The sequence below is a fragment of the Dermacentor andersoni genome, chromosome 3, assembly GCF_023375885.2.
Source record: "Dermacentor andersoni chromosome 3, qqDerAnde1_hic_scaffold, whole genome shotgun sequence".
Lineage (NCBI taxonomy): Eukaryota > Metazoa > Arthropoda > Arachnida > Ixodida > Ixodidae > Dermacentor > Dermacentor andersoni.
This window is the reverse complement of record NC_092816.1, coordinates 89334663-89350523: the sequence shown is the minus strand read 5'-3', so window position 1 is coordinate 89350523 and position 15861 is coordinate 89334663. Positions and strand designations below refer to the sequence as shown.

Genomic DNA, 15861 nt, shown 5'->3' with positions numbered 1-15861 from the left:
CAAACGTAAGACGCATCCGTGTGATTCACGTTGTTCGCCTTTATTTAATTCTCTGAAGCGCCGAAAACACACCTACTCGCCACCCCATCCCCTTTCTTTCCCGGTGCCGATTTTTGTTTTTTCGGCAAAGGTAGGAACTCTAGATGAAACTAGGGAAATCGCACCGGAGAAGCGTTAGTCCCAAGTCGGATCCCAGTGCCAAAGCAAAATTTTCTTCGAACTGCGAAGCTTTAATGTTGAGAAGACCGAATGGGTTTCGTTTGTAGCTTCTTGCTACTGTCGGGCAGATCACTTTTTTTTTCTTTCAGACTCACGACAGTGATCCGATTCTCACCTATTTTCAAACATCATTGGATTTGCAGCTGTTCTCCTGCTTCTCTCCAAGTTAATTTCCTTATGTATAAGGAGAGGTGTGTGTGCTAATGCGCCTCTTAAAGGGAAGCTGAAACGGTTTTCAATTTCCATGAATTGCTGGGGTTGGGAAGAACAGACCTATTAATTTACGGTTCTGAAATTTTTTCTTTGTATTGTCAATATAAGGGGCAGAAATCGCTTTCTATATCCCCCCCCCGCGGACACGCCCCCGTCGCTTCTCGGAGCGCCGGGTGGGGAGGCAGCCGGAGGAGAGAACCGGCGAGAGTGACGTCATTCCCGGGGACAGTACTGCCGGACCGGCGTGCTGGCATGTGCTGGCATGTTTCTTTCCGTCCTGCGCTTTACTAAACGATGCTACGAGAGATCTGCCACCGCTCACGTTTGTTTTCTTTTGCGATTTTCGTGAACTGTGCTTCCTTTCTGTGCTGCGTGAGTGCCTACAGCCAAGGGCGCCCAATATGCGCTCGTTCTGTGCAGCATTCGGCTGTGCGAACACAGGCGGGCGAGACGATGTGGTGTTTCGCATGTTCCCGAAGGACAAGAAACTTGCAGCGCAGTGGGTCCGTGCGGTGTGGAGAGATAATTCCTTGCCGACGAAATCAACTGTGCTGTGTTCGGACCATTTCCGCGACAGTGATTATCATCGGAGCTTGATAACGATGCGGGCAATCGGTATTCCAATTAAATCGGCGCGACTGAAGGCCGGCGTTGTTCCGTCTATATTCTCCCACAAGAGAAACACCTCGCCACTTCCAAGAGCGGCCTTCGCCAAGAGGAGAAAGGGTGAGGTAAGGGCTTTAATGTGCACACGGGCAATTTTTTAAACGGATGTTCCCCTGAGTGTCGAACAAACGGCCTTACAGCGGCCTACGACGAAGTGAGGTGGAGGCACAACCGGGAATATGCACATGCGTGCAAAGTGCTTGCCGTTGTCATCCTGTTTTTCCGCTCCGCTTTGTCACGGAACACTGTACTACGGCTGTTTGTTCGGCGCTGTTTTGGTACGGTGAAATAACTGGCCGGGGGTACGCTTGCGCATTCAGTGGTATTTGCTATTCGTCCTACCACGCGCTGCTGCAGGTTTAGCTGTTCAGCATTCGTGTTCAAATCACACGACATGAGGCGTTACGGTAATATTTTCATGCTCGAGTTAGAGTAGTTGAACTCTGCGTGTAAAAACTTCGTTCCGTAAATTTCGCACTCACAGCTAGCTATACCAGCAGCGAAATGCCGCAAAAACGAGCGTCGGCACAGCCGCGCCCGTGGCAATGCGAACGGGCTCAAATAATGAAGTAACGATGTGAGGTATTGAACTTGTCAGCGTTCGACGTGGTCTAGCCCAATACAGGCATCGCTGCTGGACCAAAAATGTTTTCTTGCCTTTAACTAGCTATGCGCATCACGCATGGCAAATATAATACATTACTCATTACTTTCTTATTACGCTCATTGATTTGAATTACATTACCAATTACCGCTTTCAAAAAAGTAATGGTATTACTTTACGATTGCTTCCAAAAAAGTTTTCATGCATACAAGAAGCAAAAAGCAAAGTATAAAGGGACGCCAACCTTTCTTCAAGGTAACATACACTTGCCAACATTTCATGCCCTCTCCCCCATGTGCCTCCACGACACCTCACGACACTACCGACGTTCTGGCGCCGTACACAGCTTACTGGTGCATATCTAACGCAATTAATAAATACTTTAGCCATGAAATTACAGACACCAAATAATTCACATTACTAAATCACTAGACAACTAATCCATCACATAAATTACTGAAAACGTATTTAAATTACTGTAAGTAATCCAACTGTTGTCATATTTGCTGATATGCATGATATGCTGAAATTCATGACATCCATGCCTTGCACTCTTCCAGGTTCTAGCAGAGCACCTTGAGAACCGAGCCCCTGATGAACCTGTTCCACTACCATCACCAATCGAAGAGTTTGAAGCAGCCAGTGTGACGCAGGCAGATAATGCTGAAGAGTTTGAAGTAGCCAAACGCGGCACTTATGTTCGCGATCGTGTATCCACACGCAAAAAAACACGGAACTTTAGAGAAGCAGCGGCAAGGTGCATGACATCGCGGAATTGCACCCGTGTTTACAATCTAATGAGATCTTAGTGCTTCGGCATTCTTCCAGTAGCAAGTTCCCAGTTACACTTTAGCGCGTTTTTTCTCCCGTCATTGGAACGTGCAGCTACATGAACAGACACATGTACCAGCTAAGATTTTCAACGCGCGAGAAGGTGCACACATCGCTCTCGTTGTTGGCACACTCAACATCGTCGTTGCCCCCGTTGCCGCCATCGTTTTCTGTATCGGCTGTCGGTTCGAACATGTATGGCGAAAATACAAGCTCTCCGAGACAGCGAGAATGTTCCATAAGGCTTACAACTGAGCTGTGAAGCCAGAATAGAACAGCGTGCTACGCTCTGAAACGGCGGTGCCGACCGGCGATCCCCGTGAATGACGTCAAAGCCGGTCCCGACCAATCACGGGCAACAGCGGCGTTCGCGCGATGCCCTGAGGCGCTGGTGCGTGCTTTCTTGCAAAAAAACAGCTGCTTGTGTTTGTTTCCGCCCTTTTTAAACGAGATATTCGTGTTCAGTGGACTCAAAACTGTAGAATGCCGCAGGGAACTCATTTTTTTTTTCGAAAAGTGTTTCAGCTTTCCTTTAAGTAGAACACAAAACATCTTGATGTGGAACTTGAGAAGGTTTGTACGATTTGTTCGCAGGCCGCTAGGAGACACAAGCACAGAAAGTCAATTTACGACCTCAAATTTGCAGTGCGTACACGCGGAAGAAAATCCAACATCGCATAAATAGGCTGCTGGACCAACGCAGGAACACGTTTTGCGAATCGCTCGACCATCGCAAACCACTGGTCCCTCATGTGGATGATAGTGCGTGGCGTTGGTTTTTGCCCTAAAGAACGACATCCATCCTGCGCTCTGATCTTCCACCTAGGTCGTTCCGTGGTCGATGTGGCAGAAGACATCTGTGCAAAGTTTGCGGGCGATGTGGTTACGAAATGTGAGACGAAAACGAGGGACGAAATTCTGAGCAGCATCCCCGCGATGCGCGTCCCTCAAATGGATGTGCCTGTATCCCTCGAGAAAATGGGCTTGCTCTGCTAGGCCTGCAGGCGTTCGTCCTCACAAGAGCCGGAAGGTCATCACACCCACCTGTCAAGATGCCGGAGGCGAGCGTGTCAACTACATTCACGCGCGCACGGCACACGCGTGTCTGGCGGTTCCGACTATTTCCCCGACAAACATCAAACATCGCCTTCGTCCTCGTTCCATTCACTGCCGTCGACGTCTCACAATACGCATCCACATGAACTGATGTTTTCATTTCGACGTAGCTTGGTGTAGTGCATTAAGATAAAATGACATGACATTTAAGTTGTGACGTGTACGGTGCACAAACATAAAGATTGCTTGAGATTACGCGCTGCATAGAATTACAACGCAGACAATTGAACGCACCACATTTAGCTTTATGACACTTGATTAACCAGTTCACGAAAGCTTCGCTTCACATAGATGCCAACGTTTGCGTTTCATCTACGTAATATTTCTGAAGCGTGGAGGGAGTGTCCTTTCCTGCATTCATGACTTATCACTGACTGTAGCTTTCTAGCCATTCGGGCATTGTTTAATGTTTTGGAGCACACGTTTGCAACTTAGGTATTCACAGGAACTCTCAGCTATAGGAGCTCCTTTCATTTGTCCTCATCATCGTCACCTTTATTTCCTTCTTTTTTCCCCATAGCGCAGAGTAGCTGGCTACATGTCGTTACGTAACAAATATCGCGACTCGCTCAAGGCTGCAAGGAAAATTTTAGTTTAAACGGATATCATTTTCTTCATCGCCATCATCGTTAACGGAGTGGTGCCAATTTGCACGTCCTTTTCTCACGAGCAGAAGAAGAAGAAGGAGAATCCATTGAAAAAGCTCTCGAACGCCTTCGTGTCTTGTCGGTGGACGTCTGGATAAACCAGCCACTCAGGGGATGAACAAGCTGCCAGGCGTCATGAATACGGCGTCCCCCACTGTGGGGGCCTGCGCTGCCACCGGGCAGAGTCACCCGTACAGCGTCTGCCCCCTGTCCAACGTGACGAGCGATGTGCACGAAGTCATTAGCGGCCTGCACGATGTGATGGGTCATGGTGTCTTCCAGTGGCGCGTGCTCCTGTTCGGCATTCTGTCCACACTGGTGCTGCTGTGCCACGCGCTCTCGTACCGGCTGGTCGCCCGACCCGTGGACCACTGGTGTCGGCCACCCAACGATCTGGCTGGGCAGCTGCCTGACGGCGCCTGGAAGAACGTCGCCATACCGCTGCTCTCCGACAGCAGCTTCAGCCAGTGCACCGTCTACGATCCGCCACTCCCGGTGGGGTTGTCGCGTTTTCTATGAACAGATTTAAGGGAAACTGCTGTATCATGGGCGTTATACAATCTAGACTGGTATAAATTGCAATAGACGCCCTAACCTCAGGTCCAGGTGTAGAAAAAAAAAAGGACGTGGGCAGCTTGCACTAGTGCTACAAGGCCGGGTCATAGCTGAGCTATAGTTCCGGCGTTTGCTAAGTTTTGCGAGGTTATACATGGCACGGGTAGGTTCACACTAAGTGCTGCTAGGTTCTGCTAAGTTTTGCGATGTTATGCATGGCTTAACTATGTCCATACTAAGTGTCGCCAAGATTTACTAAGTTTCGCCAAGTTCTTGCGAGGTCATTCACAGCCAGGCAGGTAAGCCACACAACTCCCAGCAAGTCGCACGCATGCAAGCCACAGTACGTGCACCACAGTTTATTATGTACAGTGCTTCAGTACCAGTCGTCATCATCATCGATCCTTTCCTCGTCCTCGACGTCCGACCGTCGTCATGGTCGTCGTGGTTGGTGGCGTCAGGGAAGGCTTCGCGAAGCACATGCAAGGCAGAGCTCGTCTGTTTAAAGTTCCGCACCGAGCTCACCGTGGAGAGATTCACGTTGAACCAGAGCCGGTCACATACGCGGTAGCTGTGCCCGAACTCTGCCGAGGAATTCGCACTGGAAGCGGCCGTTCGCACCTCCCATGGATTTCTGGGCGTGGTGTTGGAAGTTCTCCATGACGCGCAGGCCAAAGCCACCTTGCGCAGGCCCGGAACCGATTCCCGGAGGTGCCGAGCATTCAGTCGGCAGCGTTCGTTGTCTCTGGCCCAAACCTCGGGATCCTCGGCTCGGCGACAGCGTTTGTCTGCGGTGGCCTTGGCGCGATGGGCAGGATCGGTTCTCCTTCGTCGATAGTAGTCCAGCTGAGTCGCGCGCCGTGCTTCCTTGTAGCTCACAAACGCGACAGCTGTGCCCAAGCTGTATGCCCATGAATTCGCGCTGGAATCGACAGTTTGCACCCCTCGTGTCTCGGCGGGCTTGACGCTGGAAGTTTTCGTGCAGTCGCATGCCGGGATCGCTTTCTCGGCGACGTCGAGCGTTCAGGCGCCGATTCTCGCGTTCCTTGGACTGAAACTCGGGATACTCGACTCGGCGTCGCCTCTTCTCAGCCGCAGCTTCGGCGCGGCGTTCCGGATCAGTTCGGCGGCAACGCATCGCTTCTCGCTTGGCAGTACGGCGGTCTTCCTGGTGAGCCGCTTCCTCTTCGGGCGTCCGGGATTTCCGTGGTCTTCCCATGGCAGCAGCACTACACACGGAGTAGCGGAGGCGAGAGGCGTGTCGCCGCGCCGGCTGTTCCGAGCTTTGACTCGCCTGTGACGTCACGACTCCGCCCTACGCGCGTGGGGTGCGAGGAGGTTACGTGGCTCGGTGCTCTCGCAGGTGGTTGCTAAGCAACGTGAGGTGGCGCACAGCTGGGCTGAGTTTTCTAGTAACGCTCCTCAGCGGAACCAAAGCTTAAACAGCCCAATCAAGCTTAAAAGGCTTGATTGAGGTTTTTTTGACGTGTTACGTGATAACCGCTGAGATTACCACACTGCAGTGAACTCGAATGTCTCGATCGAGTCACGGGAGTTTCACCATCGAATTTGGCGACAGACCTTGTCATTCTTGGAGGTACTAATCCGAAACTTCCACCAAGCCCCATACAGCCCCAGTCGGGGTGTTGACAGGTAAAACAATTCACACTACTGCAAAAAGACACAGAGACACAAGAGCACAACTATCAAGCTACAGATTTATGCCTTACTAATCCGTGTGGTGCCTCAGCCGCTATTACTACGTTTCCAGGGCACTCCCATCAAAGGGAAATGCGAAAACGCTTGTGTACACTTCTTAACATGTACGCTGGGACACATGTTAAAGAACACCATGTGGTCAAAATTAACTCCGATGTATCTGTGCACTACTGCGTCTCTCACAGACCGTGAGTTGTTTTGAGGCGTTCAACCTCAGAATTTATTTTTGTTTTGCCCGCCTGTTTTACTGCTACTCATTTCGCGTGGGTTGTTATTCTGTGCAGCACCTGATGAACTACACGCGCAAGGAGGTGCAGTGCGATACCTGGCAGTACGACACGACTAGCCAGCAGGACAGCATCGTCAGCCAGTGGGACCTGGTGTGCGACCGAGCCTGGTTGGTGCCCTTCTCCTCGGCCGTCTACATGTCGGGAGCCATAATGTGCGTGCCTGTCTCGGGCATCGCGGCTGACCGCTGGGGCCGCAAGCCCGTCATCAACGCATGGGTGGCCATGCTCCTGGTCGCCGGCGTCGGATGCGTCGGCGCCACTTCGTACAGCCTCTTCGTGACCTCGCGTTTCGTCGTGTCGGCCGCCAACAGTAGCATCACGGTGATCGCGTTGATCCTGCTCTACGAGGTGACCTGCAAGGAGCGACGGTTACTGTTCGTGGTCATGTTCGCCAGCTGCAGTACGGTGCTCCTGCCTATCGTCTACCAGCTCATCGAGCTCTGGCGCCTCAACTGGCGGACGATCCAGATGGTGCTCATGCTGCCCACGTCGCTGCTTGTCTCCTGCATCTACCTGCTCGAGGAATCGCCCAGCTGGCTGCTGGCCAGCTGGAAGGCACGAGCAGCTGAGCAGCTCGTCCTCCAGGCCGCCGCGGTCAACGGCGTGCCGGCGCAAAAAGCGTCGGAGGCGTTCCACGCGTTCCGCGAGAGACTCGAGAGGCTGGACGTGGCGCGAGAGTCGGCCTTCGTGCTCTCGCCGAGCACTTTCGTCCAGGAGGCCCTGCTTCGCTGGACCACGCTGCCCATCGAACTCTGCTGGTTCACCACGTTCTTCGGCTTCTACGGAATTAACCTCCGAGGCGTCAGTGCGGTCGCCTCGACGGCGATGGAGGACGAACTGTTCGTCGCGCTGCATACGCCTCTGGTCGCGGCCGTCTACTGCAGCATGCGGCGCGCGGGACTCCGCGTCACGCTCTGCGTGCTCCTGTGCCTGACGAGCGTTGCCTGCGCGGCGCACGGCGTCGTACGCCCTACCTCGGCTGCCGTTGACCTCATTGGCGAAGTGCGTCGAGTCCTGGTCACCTTGCTTCTGGGCCCAGCCTACGTGCACGCGGCCCAGCTGTTTCCCGCGCAGATGCTCTGCGCGGGCATATGCGCGTCGTACGCCGTCGGTCAGTTCGGAGCACTTGGCGGGTCACTCCTGGTGAACACGAACGAAACGACGTTTGACACGTTCCTGGGCGTGACGGCCTTCGCCGCCTTCTGCGGTCTCCTGTCCGCGCCGGACTCGGCGCCTTCGATGGTTGCTCCGAAAGCTTCGAGGCCCTTGACATTGTCGGAAAGGCCCAGCGCTTTTCGCCGCCCTGGTGCTGAAGCGGCGAACAATAGAGAGGCCCAGGAGACAGCACAACCGCGCAGGAAGGCCTCCGTTGTTTCTTTTGCCGCCGCGGAGGGCAAGTCGGTCTCCATATCGTCCTTGTCAGCGACCTCCGGACGTAAATCGTTGTCAAAATAGGAATATCTTTGTTTATTATCTTCTTACTTAATATTGCTCAATGTCCAGTTTTTCTGTTGTTGTTTTTTTGTTTGTGTGTGTTTGGAGAAGTATTGAAAAGCAGGCATTAAAGTAACGAAGATTTCGTTCCAATTTTAGTATATGTACTTTGGAAGGGGAGAGTTCGAGTTTAATGAAATCAACGATAAGAAAGCAGAGTTTCTGATCGCGACTTACACAACGCTTTGTTATGAACAACTTGCGGTCATAAGCGTGTGCGATGCTGGCGCCTTACGTATGTGCACTGGCGACCGGGCTTGCGAAATTTGCTGAAAGACGTAGTAGACTCTCTCGTGAGGTTTCCAGTTGTTTCGGAATTGTGAAGTATGCCCAGCTCTTCCTGAATGTGTTATAGTCTGGCACATCATTGGACACAATATATACTGCGTTAGTATTTAGCTGCATATTATAAAATATAATAATACAAGCACAGCGTTTAAATACAAATGAGACTGCTGCCTTTTCCATCATTGTCTATTTCGCGCACCAACTAGTCGAACAACTGCACGTATGTTGCATTTTGTTTTTGTTTTACGGTCACACACAAATTATGACGCCTGAGAAATATATGCCTATATCGTATGTGTGGATGTTGTGCTTTCAACGGCATGTATTGATTTATTTCATTAGCGGTGCCGACGTTCTTGCTGGCTCCGCAAGGCCGCCGTGGTCCTCCTTTCTCCTTTGCTAATTCGCTAACTAAGCCATGGGATGTAGTTCATGGGTAAACTTTGTATACTTCTGAAGGGAGCCTTCCACCCGTAGGTAAATTGAAGCTCCAAGCGAAACACATTCATGTTTCACAAAAAGGAAAGCTTCGTTGTTGAAGAATATTCGTCCTTGACCGAAAATCGAACCTGTCACAAGCGCCTCCCCGGGGTGGTCTACCCACAGTGGCGTACCAACTATTTCTTGAGCGGGGGGGGGGGGAGCAAGCCTCTTCATTATCTATCTATCTATCTATCTATCTATCTATCTATCTATCTATCTATCTATCTATCTATCTATCTGTGTGTGTGTGTGTGTGTGTGTGTGTGTGTGTGTGTGTGTGTGTGTGTGTGTGTGTGTGTGTGTGTGTGTGTGTGTGTGTGTGTGTGTGTGTGTGTGTGTGTGTGTGTTTGTGTGTGTGTGTGTGTGTGTGTGTGTGTGTGTGTGTGTGTGTGTGTGTGTGTGTGTGTGTGTGTGTGTGTGTGTGTGTGTGTGTGTGTGTGTGTGTGTGTGTGTGTGTGTGTGTGTGTGTGTGTGTGTGTGTGTGTGTGTGTTGTTTTCGCGACGCAGGCTAGACCGTGACCGAGACGGTGGGAAAAAATAAACATTTCGCGCGCATTCGTCCGCTCTTCTTGTGTGCATTTGAAAGACCTCGATCATCCAGAGAAACATTCGCTTAATGCAGATAAGTATTATATAGTTCAAAAAAGAGTTATTCGGAACTGCAGAGTTGCTTCAGGAAATTCATGTTGAAAACCATAAAATTGTATATCGACATTTTTTCCGGGGACTAAGCCAAAAGGTCGACAATCGATTTCTTCAAAAAATATGAGGGAGATTAGACGATTATCATTGCAATAAAAGAGGCTAAAAAACGCATCAGCGACAGTTATCGCTGTCATTCACAGACCTGACAATCATCACACATAAATAACCATTACAATCTAGTGTAGCCAAAATCTTTGAAGCATTTCTCTGAAGTGAAACAAAAAAGTCATTAAAGTTTCCTTGAACTCGCAGCAATTTAAGCGACATACGCGTTTTAAGACATCATAATATAAGCTAGCGTGAAGTAAATCATTTACCTTGACGTTTCCCTTTTGTCTAAGGTCCATGCAGGTGACTGACAGTGAATTTACCTACAATGCGTAGAGGATATTTATTTATTTATTTATTTATTTATTTATTTATTTATTTATTTATTTATTTATTCTGCAATCCCTTCTGGGGAAGTTGGCAAAATAGGTTATAAAGTAAAACTGATGGCAGAATTTGCAAGTATGTGACACATACCAGACCTGCCGACCTTAAGAAGTAAAAAATACTACCGCCGAAGCCAAGTAAAATATTCTGAAATATAGTAAAACTTGCTTCATTTGTCGAGACGCGCACAGTTTATTAAAAATAACTCACCGACTTTGTACTGTGGGGACGCTTCTCTGTATTCACATCTAAATATAATTTGCATCACACAAAAGGGGTAATGTTCATTGGTTTCTTCATGAAATATCCATGTAATGGTGGCCATAATATCACCTGGAATTTTATTGGTGGTGCTGCTGTCGTTAGGTCGGAACAATCGAGCGGGTCCGAAAAGTAGGGCTCTCAAAAGTCGCTAGACTACTACACCGCATGATTTAGGTTAAGGTTACCAGAATCCTTAAAAATCGCCTGTGGCACTTAGTTATTCTATCTACTTATTGATCTGGAATACTCGCAGAGCTATGCTTTACTTACTACGGAAATTGATACGCATAATTGACTAAATAAACAAAATCCTTAGTTAACTTTTCAAAAAGTTAGTTTTGCGCACATACTGCAATACACGAATTGAAGCCCCTTATTTCACAAGGAACATCCACTTTGAGCTCGTTTGAAACTATCGCCAGTTTTGAGATAGGCGCCGTCAAACTTGCGGTAAAAATGCACTGTTGTTCCACTTGCTAACAAACCGCCTTTCTTATGCGTTGCAGTTCAAAAGTTAGTGGAACACGAATGCATTTCGTCGTAAACTTTGGGAACGCCTGTCTCCAGACTGCATAGTGTCATCCTCAGAATTCGTTCCAAGTAAATACGACTTTAAAAGTCACCGGCTCCAAATTGTAAATTGTAATATGCCGTGTTAATTTACTGTAAAACTTGGTTAGGTAAAATTTGTTCGTAAGTGAAATGTTCGTTCTCGTCCTTTTTTTTTCTTTTTTTGTAGTAGAAATAATATCTGCCTCTGAGATTATTCCAGCTCAAGAAGTATAATTGTACGGCGTGTCACGGTTGCATTTTAAAAAGCTTGCCAGCCATAAAAAAGAACGCCCCGTATATCTGCATTCTCTTGAGATCAACACAGCCCTAAAAAACGCAAACAAAAATTATACGTTAAATTGTACATCGTAAAACAAGGTATAGACATTTTACTATAAAATCATAAAAGTTGGCAGGTATTAAGTACAGGCACAAACCGCGGCGTACAAAAAAAAACACAATTTCAGGACTATAGTTTCGAAACAACACAGTCAACACTTGGTGAAGAACTTCACTATTAGTTAGGCTGTTTCACTTGTTAACAACTCTCAGAAGGAAGGAGTACGTGAAGCATTTAACGCATGTGCGAAAGGGAAACTGTTCAACTATTCTTTTGTTTGGTGGCACATCCGGATGACGAAGAGATTAACTTTGATGTATCTCTGTTGCAACGCTGATCAAATAGTTCGTAAAAAAGATGAAGACCGCAACAGCGATTGTTCTGGGGCAAGGTAGGTAAGTTAGCCTTGATCAAAAGAGCTGTTATTGAAAATCATTCAAAATGGTTATATGTAAAGAGGACAGGCTTTTTTCATTTCCTCTGTTTTGTCAATACCAGTTTTAGGAAAAGGGTTCCCAATTTTGTAGAAGCATAGTCTAATAGCACTGGGACAAACGTTTTATAGCCTAGCAACCAAACAGAAGGGATCGATAAGTTTGAAGCTCTTTGGATACATAATAGTTTCCGGTTTGGGTTAGCTGTAACGTGGTCAATGTGGTTTGACTAATGAAGCGTGTTATTGATCAAATGTCCGAATTACTTCAAGTGCTTCGTTTCAACAAGAACAGATTATTTCCAAAATAGCAAAATCTTAAAGATTTCCGTTTTAGAGTAAAAGTCATAAAAGGAGTCTTTTCAAAATTGATTTTCTTTTGCCAGAATTGAGGCCACTCAGTAATCTTCTGGACGTCCTGATTAGGCTTATGTTAGTCAGAAGCACTTTTGATCGAGTAAATATTACAATTACCAACGGACAATTTAGTTTCAACTGAAGCATTTGTTACTATGTTAATAATGAATACGAGAAATAAAAGCAGCCCAAGCACGTATCCCCTCTGGGACGCTGCAGAGTCCACTGAAAGTCATTGTGAAGAGTAGTCTTTGCAAACAACATGTTGCTGCCGGTTTCTTAAGTAGGCTGACAAGAACGTTATACAATGTATATTTCTGAGGGCTTCAGTTAGTTTGTAAAGTAACTTTCTGTCGCAAGTACTGTCGAAGGCATTGCTGAAATCCATAAAACCTGCGTCAGTTTGGGTTGCCATCATTTTACTGCTAAATCATGGACGGTTTCAGTTAATTAGCTGAGTACATGTAGAATAGTCTTTTCTAAACCAGTGTTGGTATCTTACTAATATATTTACGTAGCGGATGATGACAGCTGAAATGCTGCGTTTATTCTCAGATTGTAAGGTTGCAAATGCAGCACGATTAAAAAGAAGAAAAAAGATAACCAAGTTTTTCAAGCACGGAAAGGCGCTCAGCCTACCTTATCCCTCGTTTATTTATTTATTTATTTATTTATTTATTTATTTATTTATTTATTTATTTATTTATGTTCTCGATGTTCGTGATAGAAGAATTAAATTCTTCGATTCTTTGGCGCTTGTTCTTATAACATGGCAATGAAAATTACCCGAGCTTTTTACGGGTTAAATACTACGCTTCCGTCGTTGTTATACCTAAAATCCGCCGTGAAGATTGATTGGTCTGAAAGCCGCCAAGGGATGTGTTCCAATGCACGTGAACGAGCTCAGCCCCTCCTATATCTGCGCCTTTCTATACAGTCAATCTGTATTATTCACCTGCTGCTTTCTAAGGCCGCACATAAAATTTATTCCGATTAGTTTTGGTAAATTAATTTACAGCTACATTTGCGGACTCCACCAATAGAACGCGTTTAGCGATGCTGCATAACGCACAGCGTTTGAACACCTTCACATCGGTTTCGTAAAGAAACCAAAAAAAAAAAAAACATCGCTTTTGTGAGCACAATGAGCAGTACGTAATGACCACTATGCTGTGAAGCACAATTGCAATGTGATTTATCGTGAGACTGCGCTACACAAACGCGAATGATTAGCATGTGATGACTAGCAATGTGAAGACGACCGTTACTTCATTGTGACCACGGAACGGAGTCTGTGCGTAGTAAAGTGAGCCAAGGCCAATACAAGCAGCTTTTGAATGTTACACTTCGATCTAGAAGGCAATTCTTTAAGCAGGTTCCCTCACTCCGAAATGACTCAAATGTAGTCAACACTTCGTTTAAGTCGCCAGTAAATCACCTGTCGCTAAAGAAGCTAAACTAACAAGCTAAACGCTAGGCGAGATGGGACTCAACTGTTCGGCGGCAAAGTCGGAGCTTTTGGTCCTAAAACATCGGCGCAGGGGTGGGAGACCCAGGGGCTACGTCCCCGGGGAGGAACCCAAGATTATCTTACGCTGTCACGACGGATCCGCTATCAAGCAGGTGGAAAAGATTAGAGTTTTAGGCTTCCACATAGCAGCGGGAGGTACCAACCTCAATGCCATTCAACACATTTCAAACAAGACAGACCAAGTCATCAAGTTACTAAGGAGAATCAGCAACAGACACAGAGGCCTGGGTGAGGACAGCGCTCTAAGGCTAGTGCACGACTTCGCTCTCTGTCACTTCACCTACGTGGCAGGTCTATTTAAATGGTCGCAGGCCGAGCTGAACAAGCTAAGCACTATGATCAGACAGTTAGTGAAGGCTACCCTAGGTATACCCATCAGCACCTCGAACGTGAAGCTCATGAACCTAGGCGTGCACAATACGATAGAAGAGATGGCGGAAGCGCAACAGATGGCGCAGCAGGAAAGGCTGACGAAAACGCGAGCGGGCAGGCTTATACTCAAATCGATAGGGACATACCCCAATAGATCGATGAACCCGAAGGAATCCGAGGTAGAATTGAGCGTGAACCTTAGAGACGCGATCAGAATCTCCCCCCTCCCGAGAAATATGCACCCGGAACACAATGTTAGGAGGAGAAAAGCGACAGCGAAAGCTTTGTTGAAACGAATTGAACAGCTAGGACAACAGGCGGCCCTTGTAGACGCTGCCTGGGTCAAAGGCAAAGAGGCCTACACCGCCGTGGTGGTCGACAGCCGGGGCGAGGTACGGGACGCCGTCACCATCTTCACTAAGGATTCCACGGTGGCGGAGCAAGCCGCGATTGCTCTCGCCATCAGGAACCGTAAATGGTCTTTCATCTATAGCGATTCCAAAGCAGCAATTAAGAGCTTTGAGAAAGGCTATGTAGCTGGGACTGCGGCTAAAATTATCGACACGGTCGAAGCTATCAAAACTGAAATCCGATGGTTTCCTGCACGTATGGGACAAGTGGACGAGACTCGGCCCAACCTCAACGAGGTTACGAACGACCTGGCACGAGGACTTGCTTGCCGTGCCGGTCAGAACCGAACCGACGCCCACTACCATTCCGGGGAGCATAAAGATCACTTATTAACTTACAACGACATCACTAAATATTACTACTTGGGGCGTAGGCAATTCCCACTGCCACACGTAAGATTGAACAGGGCTCAGGCAGTCACGCTACGTTTACTGCAAACCGGGACGTACCCCACTCCGTATTTCATAAATAAAATTCACCCCGAAAGAGAAATTAGGAAAGAATGCAACGTGTGCGATGGCATTATTGACATCAGACACATGCTGGCGGGCTGTCCCGCGACTCTCGCCGACCCCGAAGAAAATTGGCTTTACTGGCACAAGATGATATCAAGCTATTCTTATCAAGATCAACTACGGGCTCTCCAGAGGGTCCGCGATGACGTCATAAGGCTCGGCCTGGCGGTGCCGACGTGGACGCGGCCCGCCTCGGTCTGAAAAGACCGGGCTTCAGGACACTAACAAAGTTTTGTGAATGAATGAATAAACAAACCAGAAGGTCGCCTAATCTAGCAACAATATTGCCAAAATGGCAACACTGGCTGTAACAAGCGTGTGACGCCCCTTCGGGCATAATCTTCGTTGGCCCGCCAGGCTCGGTAGGCAACATTGGTCACCGTACCCAATAAACACCGATGAGCACAGTTGCTTGGGCGTCAGTCATCGTTCGTCAACACCACGTTGTGGAACGTCTGTCTAACGGAGGGTGCCTCGAGCCCTCCATCGTTCACGGACCCGGGCGGATCGTGACACTGGCGACGAGTACCCATGGATCGTCCCACGCCACCGCGAGTGGCGAAACACGTATACCGCCCCGCTGCCGCCATGCCGCTGTACGGAAAGCTCGAGCAGCTCGAGGGAGTTGGGTCCGCCTGGCCAATTTACGAGGAACAAGTCCATGTGTTCTTCCGGGCAAGCGACACACCCGAGGCCAAACAGCGGGACATTTTCATGGCCAGCTGCGGGACCCGCGTCTTCAGTCTACTGCTCGGCCTTCTCAAGCCAACTACGCCGCATGTTAAGACGCTGGGTGAGGGGTTCGCCATACTGCGCTCGCA

At 48.3% G+C, this 15861-nt stretch overlaps 1 protein-coding gene across 1 annotated transcript; it reads left to right on the top strand.

Annotated features, from left to right (window-relative positions):
• Positions 1-3935: 3935 nt before the first annotated feature.
• On the top strand, positions 3936-8341 carry LOC126541290 (solute carrier family 22 member 7-like). Its single transcript, XM_050188008.3, has 2 exons — positions 3936-4791; positions 6855-8341. The coding sequence occupies exons 1-2, from the start codon at positions 4411-4413 to the stop codon at positions 8313-8315; spliced, it is 1842 nt and encodes a 613-aa protein (XP_050043965.1). The 5' UTR covers positions 3936-4410; the 3' UTR covers positions 8316-8341.
• The last annotated feature ends 7520 nt before the right edge of the window (positions 8342-15861 follow it).

Bases quoted from the DNA above. Each gene is read 5' to 3' on its own strand.
- LOC126541290 (XM_050188008.3), top strand. From the start codon at position 4,411: ATGAACAAGCTGCCAGGCGTCATGAATACGGCGTCCCCCACTGTGGGG. The intron at 4,792-6,854 runs GTGGGGTTGTCG...TATTCTGTGCAG, and splicing joins TCTACGATCCGCCACTCCCG to CACCTGATGAACTACACGCG.